This window comes from Sinocyclocheilus grahami, unplaced genomic scaffold (assembly GCF_001515645.1).
Source record: "Sinocyclocheilus grahami isolate Dianchi unplaced genomic scaffold, SAMN03320097.WGS_v1.1 scaffold351.1, whole genome shotgun sequence".
NCBI lineage: Eukaryota > Metazoa > Chordata > Actinopteri > Cypriniformes > Cyprinidae > Sinocyclocheilus > Sinocyclocheilus grahami.
This window is the reverse complement of record NW_015505530.1, coordinates 530,344-546,509: the sequence shown is the minus strand read 5'-3', so window position 1 is coordinate 546,509 and position 16,166 is coordinate 530,344. Positions and strand designations below refer to the sequence as shown.

The window sequence follows — 16,166 nt, the reverse complement described above, 5'->3', positions numbered from 1 at the left end:
TCGGTGAGAGACAGCAGGATGGTGCTTTTGTGGGGAGGACTTGTTGCTAGGTGACTGACAGATAAGTGCTCAAGTCAGGGCCTGATTTTAAGGCTAAAATCTGTCTTTCTGAAATGTTTTACTGGCTGAATAGATTCACAGGAAAACAGAACCAGAATAATGTTAGGGTCGTCGCCACCAAATTGTATACCGTTTGTTAATACTTGATTCTGAATGAAAGCTCAATCACTATTCACATATATGAACTCACCTCCCAGACAAACTATTACCTCTATATATGTGCTAGTTTCACATCTCCAGAAATTTGGTTGTCTACTTTTTTGTAGATTTTTTTTATACATGATTCTTTTTTCCCCATGCACTAGTGTTGAATGTATAGGTAATAAGAGCACTAACAGCACTAAACAGAGGTTAAATAGATCAGCAAGCTCATATGGAGCTTTGCATAAAAACAAATAAATGAATTTGTGAGTCCTTTAAAATGTATGAGTTTTCATCAGTCATTACTCCGGTCTTCAGTGTCACATTATCCTTCAGAAATCATTCTAATATGCTGATTTGCTGCTTAAGAAACATTTTTTATTATTATCAATGTTGAAAACAGTTGTGCTGCTTTAATATTTTAGTGGAAATCGTGATACATTTTTTTCAAGATCCTTTGATGAATAGAAAGTTCAAAATAACAGCATTTATTCTACATAGATTATTTTTTTTTAAACAATTTAAGTGTCTTTACTGTCACCTTTCTGAATAATTGTCTTATTGACCCAAAACTTTCGAACTGTGTAAATCTGAGACAGATGGTGGCCAAGGAAAAGGAAGTCAGATATTACAATAGTTTTTTTTTCACTTTGGTTGGTTTGGATTATTTTTTCTTAATTGTAAAATGTATCCATAATATTGCAACCACCTGTAACTATTTACACTGGCAATGAATGAAGTTAAGACTGTGGATATGGTAATTAGTGCCAGGAGAGAGGACAACATTCCCTCCCCTCCCTCTCCTGTTATCTCAGGACATGCAATTAGTAGAATTTCCACCTTTAAATTGCATGGAGTTCAAATATCCTCTGACTTGTCATGGGATGCCCACATTAAGTACATTATTTCGAAGGTGCGCCCCAGAATATACTATCTTTGCGCTGCAAAAAAAGCGGGTCTTCCTTGTGATGTTTTGGTACAAGTATATTTGACTTTTATACGGCCAGTTCTCAAATATGCTAGTCCAGTATGGGGTGGTCTACCTAAAGGTCTCTCTGAGGAATTAGAGAGGATACAAAAGCAATGCTGTCGGTTAATAGGCATTCCGACTTCAACTCTCCCAACATTGCGTGAGAGGCGTGAGGAAGCCACCATACGTACGCTTACTAAAACACTCAAGGACAGTTCATCACCATTGCATTGTTTCTTGCCTATGGCTCCAACACCTACTTATTCTCTTCGGCGACACAAGACATTTGTTGTACCCAGGAGTAAAACCAAACGTCATGAACTCTCCTTTATTCCCCGTGCTCTAAATTTGTTGTTTGGATAACTTACAGGTCCTTGATTAGGATGCCTTTTCTGTGAATCTGTGTTATTCATATATATGTATGTGTATATGTATGTGTATATATGCATATATGTATGTATGTGTGTGTGTATGTATATGTGTATAAATATATATATATATATATATATATATATATATATATAATATATTTTAGCAAATTTTTTTATTTTTTTTTTTTTATTTATAATGATTGTGTATCAGTTATCTTTAATTTTTTTATATACTAAGTAATGATTGTCTTGGAGTATGTGTATGTTTGACACATTTCAGGGTTTTGTGTCGCAATATCCTGTCATGTCAAACTTTAAATAAAACTAACTAACTAACTAACTTCAGTTTCTCATGATCATTTTCTTTTTTTTACTTTCTTGCTTTTTATGTGAGAGTCAGTTTAGGAGATAGAAAATATCATTGGTTCAGAAGTCAATGAAAAGTCTCCGCCATGAAAGAAAAACAAGCATGTGTATGTGTGGGTAATGACATCGTTAAGTGATTGCTGAACTTTAAAATAACCCTATAACAGGTGGCTTTGTCTTTTTAGCTGATTGGCTAAAAAATATTAACCTGTGTATCTTTATGAGGATAAACTGTCTTGGACAAACTCACTCAACTAAAGACCAACCCTCTCTTTATGTACGGGAGAAACTGAGAGTGAGACAGAGAAAAGCTAAATCTAGTACATTGTTCTCTTGCTCCAGGGCTTAAGGCTTGATCTCAGATTTATGAATCACTCATTGCAAGAGTATCACAGCACAGCACCATCCCCTGACTGCTCTCAGAGGACAGAGAGCAGACGATCAGAAGACCTAGTGCAGCCACACGCCACATTTACTCAGTGCTGTGTGTGTGTGCGCCAGCTGGGAGTCAAAGTGAGATGAGTCTCTGCTGTCACTAGTTGTCAGAATCACTGCATCAACAGTGCCACACACACATGTAGTAATTTCTTAAAGAGATGACCTGTTTCTCTTTGTCTATTCTCCTTTATCTCAGTAACTTGGATACATACCTGTCACCAATGACCAGTGAATGATCTGCCTTAAGACAGACAAGTCTTAGGTGCTCTCCAGCACACACATATGCAGTTCCCAGATCTTTCTTATGAAAATCAAAAGTGTCAGATTGGCATTTGACATACGCCCCGAGTACAGAGATTACGCCCAGTTGTAAACATCCCACTGACACACACACACTCCTGTTGTCTGTTTGTAAAATGAGCTTATTGAGCAACAGAAATCTGTTTATCCACTATCAGAAGGCATTCCATATGTATGGCGTCAGAGACAGAGATGATTTATTTCTCTGAAAAGCGCAGCAGCATCAGACATCCATGTCTGAATGTTATGTTGCCTTGTTTAATCAAATGCTTTATTTTAGAGTTTATGCAGTGCAATGACTTACCAGCATAGTTTTCACCTCTCATCCTAGAAAATATAAAATGCTTTGGACAATATATTAATGTTTTCCATGTCACAAGGTGGTTTTCGAACAACTTTTTTCATATTGTCATTAGTAGTATCATTAGTAGTAGTATTTTATATTTATTTATTTTACATTTTGGGCATAGAAATAGACTACAATAATAGACAGCCATGGGGAAAAACATTCAAATAATGTTGCAGCATGAACAGTTATATAAAATATGTCCAAACATATGAGAACATTTTTATAGATTATATATGCATCAGATGATGCTTAATGCTGCTAAAGAAATGGGGATGCAAGCTGAAGAGTTTAGTTTTCTGTTAATCTCTTCCCCCTTAATAATTCCCCCTAATAATTCCTCATAGATTCTGAGAAGAAACATTTTCATGAAGTTCTTATTAATTAGTTGGTTTGTAGTGAAAAAGAAATAAAACCTGAAGGAAACAACAGTCAGTTGCAGTTACCAAAATCCAGAATGAAGCATTTTAGAGCTTATGTGTGGTTCTTCAGATTGCTATTAAAAGCTTTTTGCAGGACGTCCTGGACATTGAGGTGTGTGGTGGTGATTTGCCTGTGTGTACATGCTTTTTATAGTTTTGGCAGTTGCCAGAATGAAACTAAAGAAATCAACGAGCTTCAGATCAGACTGAACTGACATGATAGACTATCTGAAGTCCCTTTTGCTATCAGGATTAACATTAAAACAGTAAACTATAGATTTTAGGTTTGTCTAAAAGGGCATATAAATATGACTTTAAAATGACATCTTTCCTCATTTTTAAAGATGCTCAGACAGTTTTTTTATGGCACTTTTTAGTGTGATTTGCAAGCTTTTTCCTCACAATTAGTGCATAATTAGATGCATATGTATTGTTGCGAGCTTGTCTAAATTCATTAACTTCTTTAAGTCATTAACTTTTGTCCACTAGGATTCAAAAAATCCCTCATATTTTTAAGACAAAAGCAAAGATATGAGGACCGCATAGGTCACCATAAGTCATACAAACGTTGAGATTGAGCAGTGGTTTTCAGATCAGGGGTAAGCGGAGCTTCTCCAGTGCTGGTGTGTCTGGTTGCTAGGTAACAGTTAATGTAGACCAAAAATGGCTGTCTCATTTGTGTCTGTGATTGTCTAGATATTGCATTGTAGGATTTGAAAGCTAAGGGTTGTTGTTTTGTTGATTTTAATTTCTCTAACGCAACTCAAAATGCTAATACAGGGATTCCAGTATTAGTTAGTAACATTAGCGACTGTTGTGCATTGTTTGTTACACTTTTTTGTACCCAATCAGAATACATTTGCGCACATGAAGGTGTCTTTGTTAGTGTCTGCATTTTGGGCGTGTGTATATGAGTTTAAGATAAAGAAAATAAATGAGAGAAGCTTCAGAGGTAGAGATTTACTTTTGTTATGTCGTCACATGACGAAATGATTTTGCAATTATGTAGTCGCAATATATTTTATAGCAAAACACTGTAAAAAATGACAAACTGAATGATAAAAAAATAAAACAGATGTCTGAGGGATCCTGTTGTGTTGGGAATTGGATGTTGCTTATCCCTGTCCTACTGCTGGATAACAGAGAGAGAGAGAGAGGGAGCAGGATAAGCCAGAAGGGTCATAGGATAAGAGGTCTTCTCTGTTACCTTAAATCCCAGATTACATCTAAACGGGACAATGCCATGGCTGGACACTGATCTGTCATAAGGACACGCCCACCCACTCACAGAGGTATATAACTCATCTGGTTTGTCTATGTACTAAAGCAAGCAAAGACTTTATTTAACTGAATCTCTCATTCGTTTGCTATTATCTGGGCCAGTGGAGTATTAGCAAGCCACTCCAGCTCTTCCAGACATGATATCTTAATTAGAACGTAAATCCCTGGCCTATAGGAGTCTTCCAGCATTCGGCCTCAACCAGCTGAGAGGACAACAAAGCGGATGGCATTTCTCTAATGTGTGTGCGTGCATTCTGTCTAAAGCAAATCACTGTTTGACAGTGAGAACATGGTTTCAAAAGGCCTCTGGTATGCAGAATGATGTCAGTAATAACATACACCTTGTTATTTATTCCTGTAATGGCAAAGCTGAATTTTCAGTAGCCATTACTTCAGTCCTCAGTGATCCTTCCGAAATCATTTTAATATTCTGATTTGGGACTCAAGAAACATTTTTAATTATTTATTCTAAATAGATTATTTTTAAAACAATGTAAATGTCTTTACTGTCACCTTGCTGAATACAATTTATTTTAAAACATTACTGAAATGGTTGTGCTGCTTAATATTTTTGTGGAAACTATGATACATTTCTTCAGGATTCTTTGATGAATAGAAAGTTCAAAAGTAGAAAATAGAAAGTTCTTTAAAATTGAAATCTTTTTGAGTCTTTACAGTCACTTTAGATCAACTTAATGCATTCTTGCTTAATAAAAGTATTCTTTTTTTAATCTTACTGACCCCAAACTTTTGGACAGCAGAGTATGGGTTTGAATCCAATAGAGGTCTCCCTTCAGAGCTGATGCACCTTGAATGAGGAACAGAGTTTCATTCTATGCTGCAATGGGCTCTAACGGCCTCCGCCTGCTTAAGATATAGTTTAAAAAACAATAATCTCTTGCCATTGTTAAAATGTATCAATTAAAATCCATAACACAGACAATGATGCATTATGTGCAATGCTTGAAAATAAGCAAATTATGGTTATAGCTATTAATTATGCCACTGTAAAAAAGAAAAGATGCTAAAAGTATATATGCGGTTACCCAGACTGCCACACTAACATGTTGCTTATTCAAGTAACTTCACTATATATATATATATATATACATATTTATATATTTATTTATTTTATTTTTTATTTTTTCCAAAGTCTTTCTCTCATGAAGGGGTTACAGCTTACAGGAGGAACTGTATTTAGAGTTCTTGCAGGAACCTTTTGGGCTCAGGTTAGTATGTTTCTCTGAGAACTGCCCTAAAGTGTACCTAGAGGTTCTCCAGAAGGTTCTCCAATGACAATCTGAGGAACTAGTCCCTCAAGTACTTTTTTAAAATGCTTTTCACGGGGATGTTTAAACACTTGCTGCCTCTCATCTCCACTCTGACATCAGTATAGACATACGCATCTTCACTTAAAACTAATGCTCTGTTGTTCACTTTTGGTTTGTAAGGGAATAACATAATCAGTTATCATTAATGTTCATGTTTTATATGTTGTATATTTTATGTTATTCATGTTATATTCTTGTTTTTAAGTACTGCTGTATCTAAATAGCAGCACTAGCAACACCAAGGTCATGGGTTTGATTCTCAGGGAACACACATATACAGTATATCTTAAATGCAACCTTGAAAGTCACTTTGAATAAAAGGTTCAAAATTAAGAATTTCTAGAATTTATGTGTTAATGTTATCAAGCCTGATTTATGTGTTTATGTGTTGTATCAGAGAACATGCAGATAACAGAACTCTTTGTATGAGTGTCACTCCTTATCTTTACTCTCTCTCTCTCTCTCTTTCTCTCTCAGTCGTTCAGGGATAGCGGTGTCAGGCATTACATTATGTGTGCAATCCTTATTATTCAGCTCGTGCGGGCTCCGAGTCCATCCCAAGCTCGCGCTTTGCCATGACGCACAGTGTTATTTCGCCCCTGAAGTTACGGAGCACAAGCACAAGCAAAAGCGAGGAGCGGGACGAACGAGTCTCATTTTATTTCCGCTACAACTACCATGCCTGAATGTCTCATTTTGTTTTTAAGCAGGGACAATAGTTGTTTGAAAACAATTTGACAATGTGAAATGACAGGTATTATAAGAGTAATGGATTGTTGAACAACAAATACAAATCTTTCGACAACCCCCAAGTCCATGTTTTTAAAGTCATTATTTATAGACAAGAGTCTTCAAATGATATCCAAAGCCATGTATTATTTATTGGGTGACTTAGTAGAAAAATATTCCCTATGTTGAGGTTACGGTATGTCATAGTGTATGAAATATTTACAGTACTCTGAATATTTTAGCACTGCTGCTCATCCGATGGTTTTCCCAAAGCCTGTCTCCATGGTGCATATACGCATGGGGGTCGCAAATCCTTCGTTTTTAGTGATTTTACTGGTCGGCGTTAAAAACTGTAATGAGATGGATTAAATTGACGCTATAATCATCTTACTGTGTCTACCTCTCATTATGGCCAACTGTCACGCCATTACTGTATGGCGTTAACCTGCTCGGGCCTGTGGTATTTACAGTACTCTGAATATTTTAGCACTGCTGCTCATCCGATGGTTTTCCCAAAGCCTGTCTCCATGGTGCATATACGCATGGGGGTCGCAAATCCTTCGTTTTTAGTGATTTTACTGGTCGGCGTTAAAAACTGTAATGAGATGGATTAAATTGACGCTATAATCATCTTAATGTGTCTACCTCTCATTATGGCCAACTGTCACGCTGTAATAATTGATTAACACTGTTGCCAAACAACCGAGGATCCTCCGCCTAGATTATAGGCTGAATATCTTTGTGTGGTCTGTTTTTGACAATCTGAATCTGTCAAACTGATGTGACTGTATTCAGTCGCTTTGTAATGAAGGAGCGACATGCGTCAGGTTCACTGTTAATAAAACAAAGTCAACCCACTAAAATCGAAACTGCCGTTGCACTTTTTAGACCAATTTGAATGTTATTACTGATTTGTTTTTAAATCGTGTTTAAACTCCGAATCAGTTATACATCACAGAGATATATGTGATAACCAGTTACTGCATGAAGACAAAGTTGTTATATAATAAATTCATATTTTACGGTGTGCGTAAGTTTCTTGTCATATACGATGTGAGGTCGGGATGCCAGTCACGTTAAACGCATGCATGCATCTTTTATTTTAATAAATGCGCTGTATTAAAATCCACTGGGCATTCTGATTATCCTGCGCGAGAGGCATCATGACGACAGCTCCCTATAGTGCAGGCGGCAAAAGAAGAACAAGTTCGCCGCGTGACATTTTCCATTTTTGTTTTACTTTTTAATGAGCACATTTTCTTCATTAAAATTCCTTTTTGGTCACAGGTTTGGCACTTAATTTCTGAGGCCCTAAACATGTAAACGTCTCAGAAATATTATGCGTTTAGTTTGGAGGCACGTTTTCGAAACATCATGTGTTTTTTTGTTTTTGTTTCAAAAAGTGTAACTTTTGAATAGGCAAAAATGTGTAATTATTTTTTACTGCATATGCTTTAAAGTCTTTTAAAGATGTCAGTAATGTCTTTCAGCCCATAGTGTGTTCTGTATTTTAACAGACACTCCTTCCTATCGTTTTATCGACGACTCAGATGGGGGTTGCTTCCAGATTTCCAGCAAATGACAACATTACGTTCAGCGTCTCTGAGCACAATCGTAAAGGTCAAAATGACGCTTTGACGTTTTCAGTGAAAGGCGCTGTTGCGCGCTGGGTGGTGCTGAAGTCTAGTGCAGCTTCACGCGTGATTGGCAAACCTGACAGTGATTGACGTGTGTCCATGGCAACCAGGCAGCCAATCTGACAATTCCAATAGAATATCGGCAGCAGGGGCTAAATGTTCTTTTATTTTGCTCCTCAGAAAACACCTTGCTTCCAGTTTTTTATGCTCACACTCAATCAAAGAAAAGATTTTGCCGTTCAGGCTGCTTGAGCCTGCCGCACGGCATCGCTTCTCAGCTCGTTTTGTGACACGGCTGTTAACTTTTGCCGTTTTCTGACTGACACGCTGAACATAAAGACAGACGAGGAGCAGCACCAGACAGGAGGACCAAAAGAAGAGAGAGATTACAGTCTCCATGTTCCAGCTGCCCATCTTGAATTTCAGCCCCCAGCAGGTCGCGGGGGTCTGCGAGACGCTAGAGGAGAGCGGCGACATGGAGAGGCTCGGCCGCTTCCTCTGGTCACTCCCGGTGGCGCCGTCCGCCTGCGAAGTCCTCGGGAAGAACGAGTCTGTCCTGCGCGCGCGCGCGGTCGTGGCCTTTCACGGGGGTAACTTCCGCGAGCTCTACCAAATACTAGAGAACCACAAATTCACGAAGGACTCACACGCGAAGCTGCAGGTGCTCTGGCTGGAGGCGCACTACCAGGAGGCTGAGAAACTCCGTGGGCGTCCGTTAGGACCCGTGGACAAGTACCGCGTCCGAAAGAAGTTTCCACTGCCTCGGACGATATGGGACGGCGAACAGAAAACGCACTGCTTCAAGGAGAGGACGCGGCATCTGTTGAGAGAGTGGTACCTCCAGGACCCTTACCCGAACCCGAGCAAAAAAAGAGAGCTGGCGCAGGCGACTGGACTCACGCCCACACAAGTGGGCAACTGGTTTAAAAACCGGAGGCAGAGAGACCGGGCGGCAGCAGCCAAGAACAGGTATAGAGATTTCCACTGAACTGCATAAAGGCGCTAATCATGTGCATATGATGTTCGCTTTATTATTATTTATTACTTTACTGTCATTATCTTGATTCTTAAAAAAATAAAACCAACAAACAAAATAAAACATTAGATTTCGTTGGAGTTTCTTGCGTAATTTAACTTAAAATGAATGTCCAAATCGACTAGTTATTGGCAAAGCTCCTTTTGTTCACATATTACCAAAACGAATTATTTTACATATCTCTGCTGACGCATGCTGTTTCATGCCGGAATGATTTAATATTTTAAAAATACTACATAATAGATATAACAAATTCAAATATATTTAGTCTGGATTAGGAACCTTAAAAACCTCGTTTTAACCAACTGTAAAATTGACAGTATGCTTTAAATTCTGTCATTCGTGGGTTGTTTTATATGCTGCAACATATATTTCTATCAATTATAAATGTTGAATATAATCTTTTTTTTTTTTTATAATTAGCATATGGTATTGAAGCGGTCTTAATGCTATTAGAAAAGTTTACCCCAAGTCTAAACAATCACTATTTGATTTTAGCTCATGCAAATGCACTTACAACCTCTAAAGTTTGCTTTAACAGCATATCATCGTCAAAAGATTTTTGTAGTTTCCCCACACTCAAACAAGGGGTGTTAATGGTGTGTTTAGTAAATATAGATTGACAATTCAATCTTTATCCAAGACTGATGAACTTAACCATATATTACAGTAATGCATCAGAGAGAGCTGAGGACATTTATTTCAGATTGTCTCCATTGTAAGTTGTAATCCTCACTGACAATTTGGTCTCTTTTCACCTCTGCAGGCTACAGCAGCAGGTTCTGTCCGGTGGCTCGGACCGATCGCTGAGGGAGGATGACACCACAGTAGACCGTCTGGGTCCCGCCTCAAGCCCAGAAGTCAGTCTCTCGAGCAAGGTCGCCACCTCCGCCATCTCCATCACCTCCAGCGACAGTGAATGTGACATCTAACGTGACAGGCTTTAAAAGAGCACACAGGAGAACTGTAAGAGACAATCTAGCAACAACGACAAAAACTTGAGTGCCTGCAACTGGCCCAGAGAGAGGCTAAAATGAAGGATGGGGAAAAAGCGTCACACAACTTAATTTTCCATTCGTTGATATGATCAACAAAATGCGCAGTACTTCTCACGAAGACAGGTGGGAGTTCTTGGAAAAAAAAAACTGCAATGTCTGAGGGCCAAACCTGTTAATGTAAGTGTGCGTGCTTTATCATGAAAGACTGAATAATGTTTTAATGTTCACCTGTCTTTTTTATATTTAAACAATGTTTATTTACTTATTTAAATATCATTGGCCACTAGGCCTTTTATTTGTGCGCTTTTTTTATATTATTTTTGTTGTACATAATGCTGCGCGTCGTGAAATTTCTGGAAAAAAGATAACCATAATTTAAAGAAATAAAATCAATGTTGAACTGTTGAAGTAACGATCGCAAAATCACAACGGTATTTCCTTTTATTTATTCCAGTGTTTTCGGTGTGAAATTGGGCCATGCAATATATTTAATTTCATGCTTATTTTTATTGTAGCCCATGTGTCTGCCCGAAAGTAAACATACGCTGTTCAAAATGTGAATGCTATATGCTAAAGAACAGATTTAGAACAGACGGGGATCATATATGTTGCATGTTTTAATGCCTCTCTGCGAGCTCAATCTCTCTCACACTCGAGCAGTAATTGGCTAAAATGCTTCGCGTGGTGTAATGCGCTCTGACAGCACAGGGTCAGCGAAAGGCCGAGACGCTCTCCCGGATGTCAACACAACCCAAGCTGTGATCTGCTGTTTAAATAGAACGTACTAGTGGCCCAAGCAAGCTGCAGAAAATTAATTTATCAAAGGTGGTTGGCAATGCTGCTGATTGCAAAAAAAATTATAATAATAATAATTTTACTATAATTTTCTGTCAATTCGCAAGATTATTTCATATTAATTTAATATGTAATTCACAAGATGGCTATAATTCACACGTGGCTAATCTGGTGGGTTAATGTCTTGTGGCATTAAGATTTACATTATTCGACTATTAGGCTACAGTCACAACAAAGCAGTTTTTTCCCTTAAACATATCGTTTTTGTAATTTCTCATTTTCAAAACCAGAGATTTGTTCACTATTTCAAGAGCCAGAGAACGAAAAGGAGAAAATGTATGTTTTTTTACGTCCTTGCAAATATTTGCTTTTAATTGGTTAAATAATCAATGTTTGTAAATATTTCAGAATATTTTAAAAGCATGGTCACGCTCTTCTTAGCGTTCAAATCTACTTAAGGTCGCAAATGAGTGAAGGAGCAGGCGCAAAAACACAGAGCCTCTGTTTCCCAACTGCATGAAGGGTTCACGGCGCGCACCTGGGTTTAACCCGCGCCATTCATTAACGCTCTCAATAAAAAGCACAAGCTGTATTTTTCAACCTTCTTTCAGTCTGAACAACGGCGGGGCCAACCCAAGTGTTCCTTCCGAGAAAATAGGAGCCAAATCAAGGGAAGGGAAAGGAGCACGGCTTTATTTAAACACTGGAGAGAGAATGGTGGAAAATTTCCGTTTCTTTTGAGCTCTGGGGAGTGCAGGGTGGGACGATGAAAAAGTCTTTTTAGCAGTCAATAAGGTTGTCAAATTGGTCAACGGTAATCAGCACTAATGACGAGTTGGAGAGGGCCGAGCTAACAAAGAAGCACCCCTCCTCCCCCTCCCCAAAGCCTCATCATGAAAACTCACCTCCCGGGTTGCCAGGGTCGCCTGATTTTGCCAAGTAAGACATGTTCCTGGATAAACATCTTTTGTTAATCCTGGATCAACATTACTGTCCAAAAATATAGACTAAACACAATCCCTACCCCTAAACCTACCCGTACCCATCATTTATTCCTAAAATCAGTGTGAAATGATAGCTGATTAACAAGGGTAAAAGCACCTAACCCTGATCGTAAGCCTAAAACAGATATTTCCTGAAAAGTTATCCCTTAATTCTGATTGGTTAATTGGAATGTTGTTCCAGGATCAACAAGGATGTTGTTCCAGGAACATGTACTTGGTGAAATCACGGTCACCGGTTGCCAGAGGTACACAGAAATCCTAACTTTTTAGTGTGAAATGATAGCTGATTAACAAGGGTAAAAGCACCTAACCCTGATCGTAAGCCTAAAACAGATATTTCCTGAAAAGTTATCCCTTAATTCTGATTGGTTAATTGGAATGTTGTTCCAGGATCAACAAGGATGTTGATCCAGGAACATGTACTTGGTGAAATCACGGTCACCGGTTGCCAGAGGTACACGGAAATCCTAACTTTTTCATTTGCGTGGGTGTGTGACGTTCTAGGACGTTTATTTGACGAGTTCTCTGTCTAAAAGTATGGGCCAAAATAATGACAATAAAAACCCAATAAACCTATATTTTAAATCATAAATAGAACTAGATTTCTTTTAATGGAACAAAGTGCATGAAAAGTTACTCGGGAACTAAACACAGAATACGTTTATCATTTTGCAAGTGGAGAGAAAATGCTCAAATAAGCCTTAAAATATACTATTTTAAACAACGTTTAATGAAGTGTTTGGTGAAAACCATGGGTCGAGAAAATGATGTGTATACACATTCATGTATGCTTTTAAAGGCAAATGTACTCACCATGAAATGTGGTACTTTGATATGATATGGATTAGTCATAATATGGATTAATCGCTCCGTCATGTATTATACTCATTTGTAAGTCACATTGGATAAAAGCGTCTGCTAAACGAATAAATAAAAAACAAGCACAATCTTTAACCATTAGCATATACGAAGCTCTTGGAAATATAAAGGGTTCGTATGTTTTCGTATATTTGTCTTTGTCATAAATACATGCTTACATTGTAGAATGTGTCTTATACACCTTTACGTCCTGCTTTTAAGTATGATTCTTTTGGCCCTCTGGTGGTCAAATGTGGCATGGCATGACTTCCAGCTGCTCAGTGGCCTTTTTAACGGGACATTTGCCTACGTCATCATACTGAAACAAAGACCACAAATCAAGAATCATAACTTGGCTCTTTAAAACTGTGTAAAAATATAAACGATAAATGAGTGTGAGTATTATAGGTAAAGTGTGCACGGAAGAGCTGCGTCTACGCTGGTCTAGTTATACAGACAGGTATACAGACAGACTAAAATCGTGGTCTAAACTTACAGTATCAGACTCTGGATGTGTCTAAAATCCTCACACAAATAAATGTTCTGCTTTAATGCTAATCAGACTCCTTTATCTTGAATAAAGTGTTACACTTAAATATCATTGAGTACATTAATGATATCTGCCTTGTTCTGTTCTGTTAACCCTGGGGGGGTTATTATTGTTGCTCTCCCTGCTCATTCATGACAGGCTGCATGGATGGGCAGGGAGGTTTTTTGCCCAGAACAGAACCATACCGCCAAACCAAACTTTATGCTAAGTATCTATCATTTTGACGATAGTGGTCCTGACAGAAATACAATTATGTCATAGTGTTGGGTGATATATGCTCCATACTAGTCATATCGTCCTACTGTCAGCCTGTGAGATCGCCGATACACGATATTATCGTGCTAATGTATTTAATTATTTACTTACTATCATCATTTTAATTATTTTACTTAGTTTCATAGCCGGAGAGTGAACCAACACAAGGGTACGGATAAAAGCAGCCTAATGTTAGTGCAATCTATCAACTACACATTATCTTTTTAGTCAAGTAGCATAGATGTCATAAAATATTGGAATATGACTGAATTTGTATTTAACATGATAACAGTTTAATAGAAACATTGTAAGTTACTTATTATAATGCTTACATTTTCTCAGTTATTCAAACAGAATAACTACAGAAATGAGCAAAGAACATTCACATTATCTAAGAACATCATCACTGACTATAGTCTAGCGCGAGTTCACTGATTATAACTCCCGTTATAATCAGTGAAGCTGTCTACACAGTAAGATGAATAAATCTTATACTTACATAGTACGTACAGCTGCCCTTTGTTGTTTATGATTAGACAATTCGCAAGAGAGCAGAATTCAGTCAGCGAGCGCGCACACTGAACAACAAAACTCCATTTCAACGATGACTCATCTGAACGCTTCTGATTGGGCGCTGCATTCATAAACTCAACGGAATTGTGTGTGATTAGTTATAACGCGCAACACTGTAGAAACGCGGAAAAATAAATATGATGGAACAAATAAAGCCGTAATATTAAGTAGATAGTATTACTGTATTACTCAGATAGTATACCTGATAATAATAATAATCGTCTTTATATTGTCTATCGGCACAACCCTATTCTGTCATCATTTACTTAACTTCATGTCATTCCAAACATTACATGTATGACGTTCTTTCTTCTGCCAAATCCCGTTATAATCAGTGAAGCTGTCTACACAGTAAGATGAATAAATCTTATACTTACATAGTACGTACAGCTGCCCTTTGTTGTTTATGATTAGACAATTCGCAAGAGAGCAGAATTCAGTCAGCGAGCGCGCACACTGAACAACAAAACTCCATTTCAACGATGACTCATCTGAACGCTTCTGATTGGGCGCTGCATTCATAAACTCAACGGAATTGTGTGTGATTAGTTATAACGCGCAACACTGTAGAAATAAATAAATATAAAATAAATATGATGGAACAAATAAAGCCGTAATATTAAGTAGATAGTATTACTGTATTACTCAGATAGTATACCTGATAATAATAATAATCGTCTTTATATTGTCTATCGGCACAACCCTATTCTGTCATCATTTACTTAACTTCATGTCGTTCCAAACATTACATGTATGACGTTCTTTCTTCTGCCAAACGCTAAAGAAGATTTTGAGGAACACTTCAGCTGTTTTTGACCATACATATGAAAGTGAGTAGGTTCATAAAACAATGTTAGACCTATACTGACATTCACAGTTAAGAGTCAACCACACCTACCTAAATGGAATCAGGAATAGATTCCTTTAAGGGAATACGACCAAGAGCCTAGAATCATACTAGTCTTGGCCTGTCACACAGGGGCTACCGCACGCTCTGCATATGCTAAAGGAACTGTCTCAACAGACCCCTAGTAGCAACACCCTGTTAACGTAGGTATCCAGAGGATACATAGGTGGAGTGGTGCCCAAGGCGGAACCGGGGTTTTAAACCACTCAGAAAGAGCACAAGGCTGCTGCGCATAGCTCTTACCATGCAGGATTTTAGAAAAGAACGCAGAGTACTAGCGTGCGAACTTACCACAGTGTGGATTTTAGAAAGTGTACAAAGACTTCACGTGCACACTTACCATAACATGGATTTTAAAAATATCGTTCTAAGGGGTTCTCGTGGCACTCTGAAAGAGCAGCCCATAGATGGAAATGGTGCATCCCAAAACGCTATGTTTGAGAAGTCATCAACTCGATCTAAGGCTTATAATGCTGGAGTGGCTAGCAGTAAATCTGTAGCTGAGGGAGCAAACTTCCAGCACTCAATCGAGAGGGAGCTCGCCCTACAGCATGTTCCAATGGTGGACCAGCTAGCAGTTATTTAGCTTAGGGAGCAACACCCCCAGTTCTCAAACGAGAGGAGGCTCAACCTGCAGCATGTTCCAAAGCTGGAACAGGTAGCAATAATTTACTTAGCTGTGGGAGCAACAAACCCAGTTCTCAGTCGAGAAGGGGGCTCGACCTACAGCATGTTTCAATGCTGGAACGGCTAGCAGTAATTTACCTTAGCTGAGGGAGCACAAACCCAACTCTCAGC

At 38.2% G+C, this 16,166-nt stretch overlaps 1 protein-coding gene across 1 annotated transcript; it reads left to right on the top strand.

The window, feature by feature from the left end:
• The first annotated feature begins 8,117 nt into the window (after positions 1-8,117).
• LOC107548626 (homeobox protein SIX6-like) lies at positions 8,118-10,844 on the top strand. The gene is made up of 2 exons (XM_016229390.1): positions 8,118-9,361; positions 10,195-10,844. The coding sequence occupies exons 1-2, from the start codon at positions 8,790-8,792 to the stop codon at positions 10,358-10,360; spliced, it is 738 nt and encodes a 245-aa protein (XP_016084876.1). The 5' UTR covers positions 8,118-8,789; the 3' UTR covers positions 10,361-10,844.
• The last annotated feature ends 5,322 nt before the right edge of the window (positions 10,845-16,166 follow it).

Excerpts from the sequence above, each read along its gene's own strand:
- LOC107548626 (XM_016229390.1), top strand. The coding sequence starts at position 8,790 with ATGTTCCAGCTGCCCATCTTGAATTTCAGCCCCCAGCAGGTCGCGGGG. Across the intron at positions 9,362-10,194 it reads GCGGCAGCAGCCAAGAACAG|GCTACAGCAGCAGGTTCTGT; the intron begins GTATAGAGATTT and ends TCACCTCTGCAG.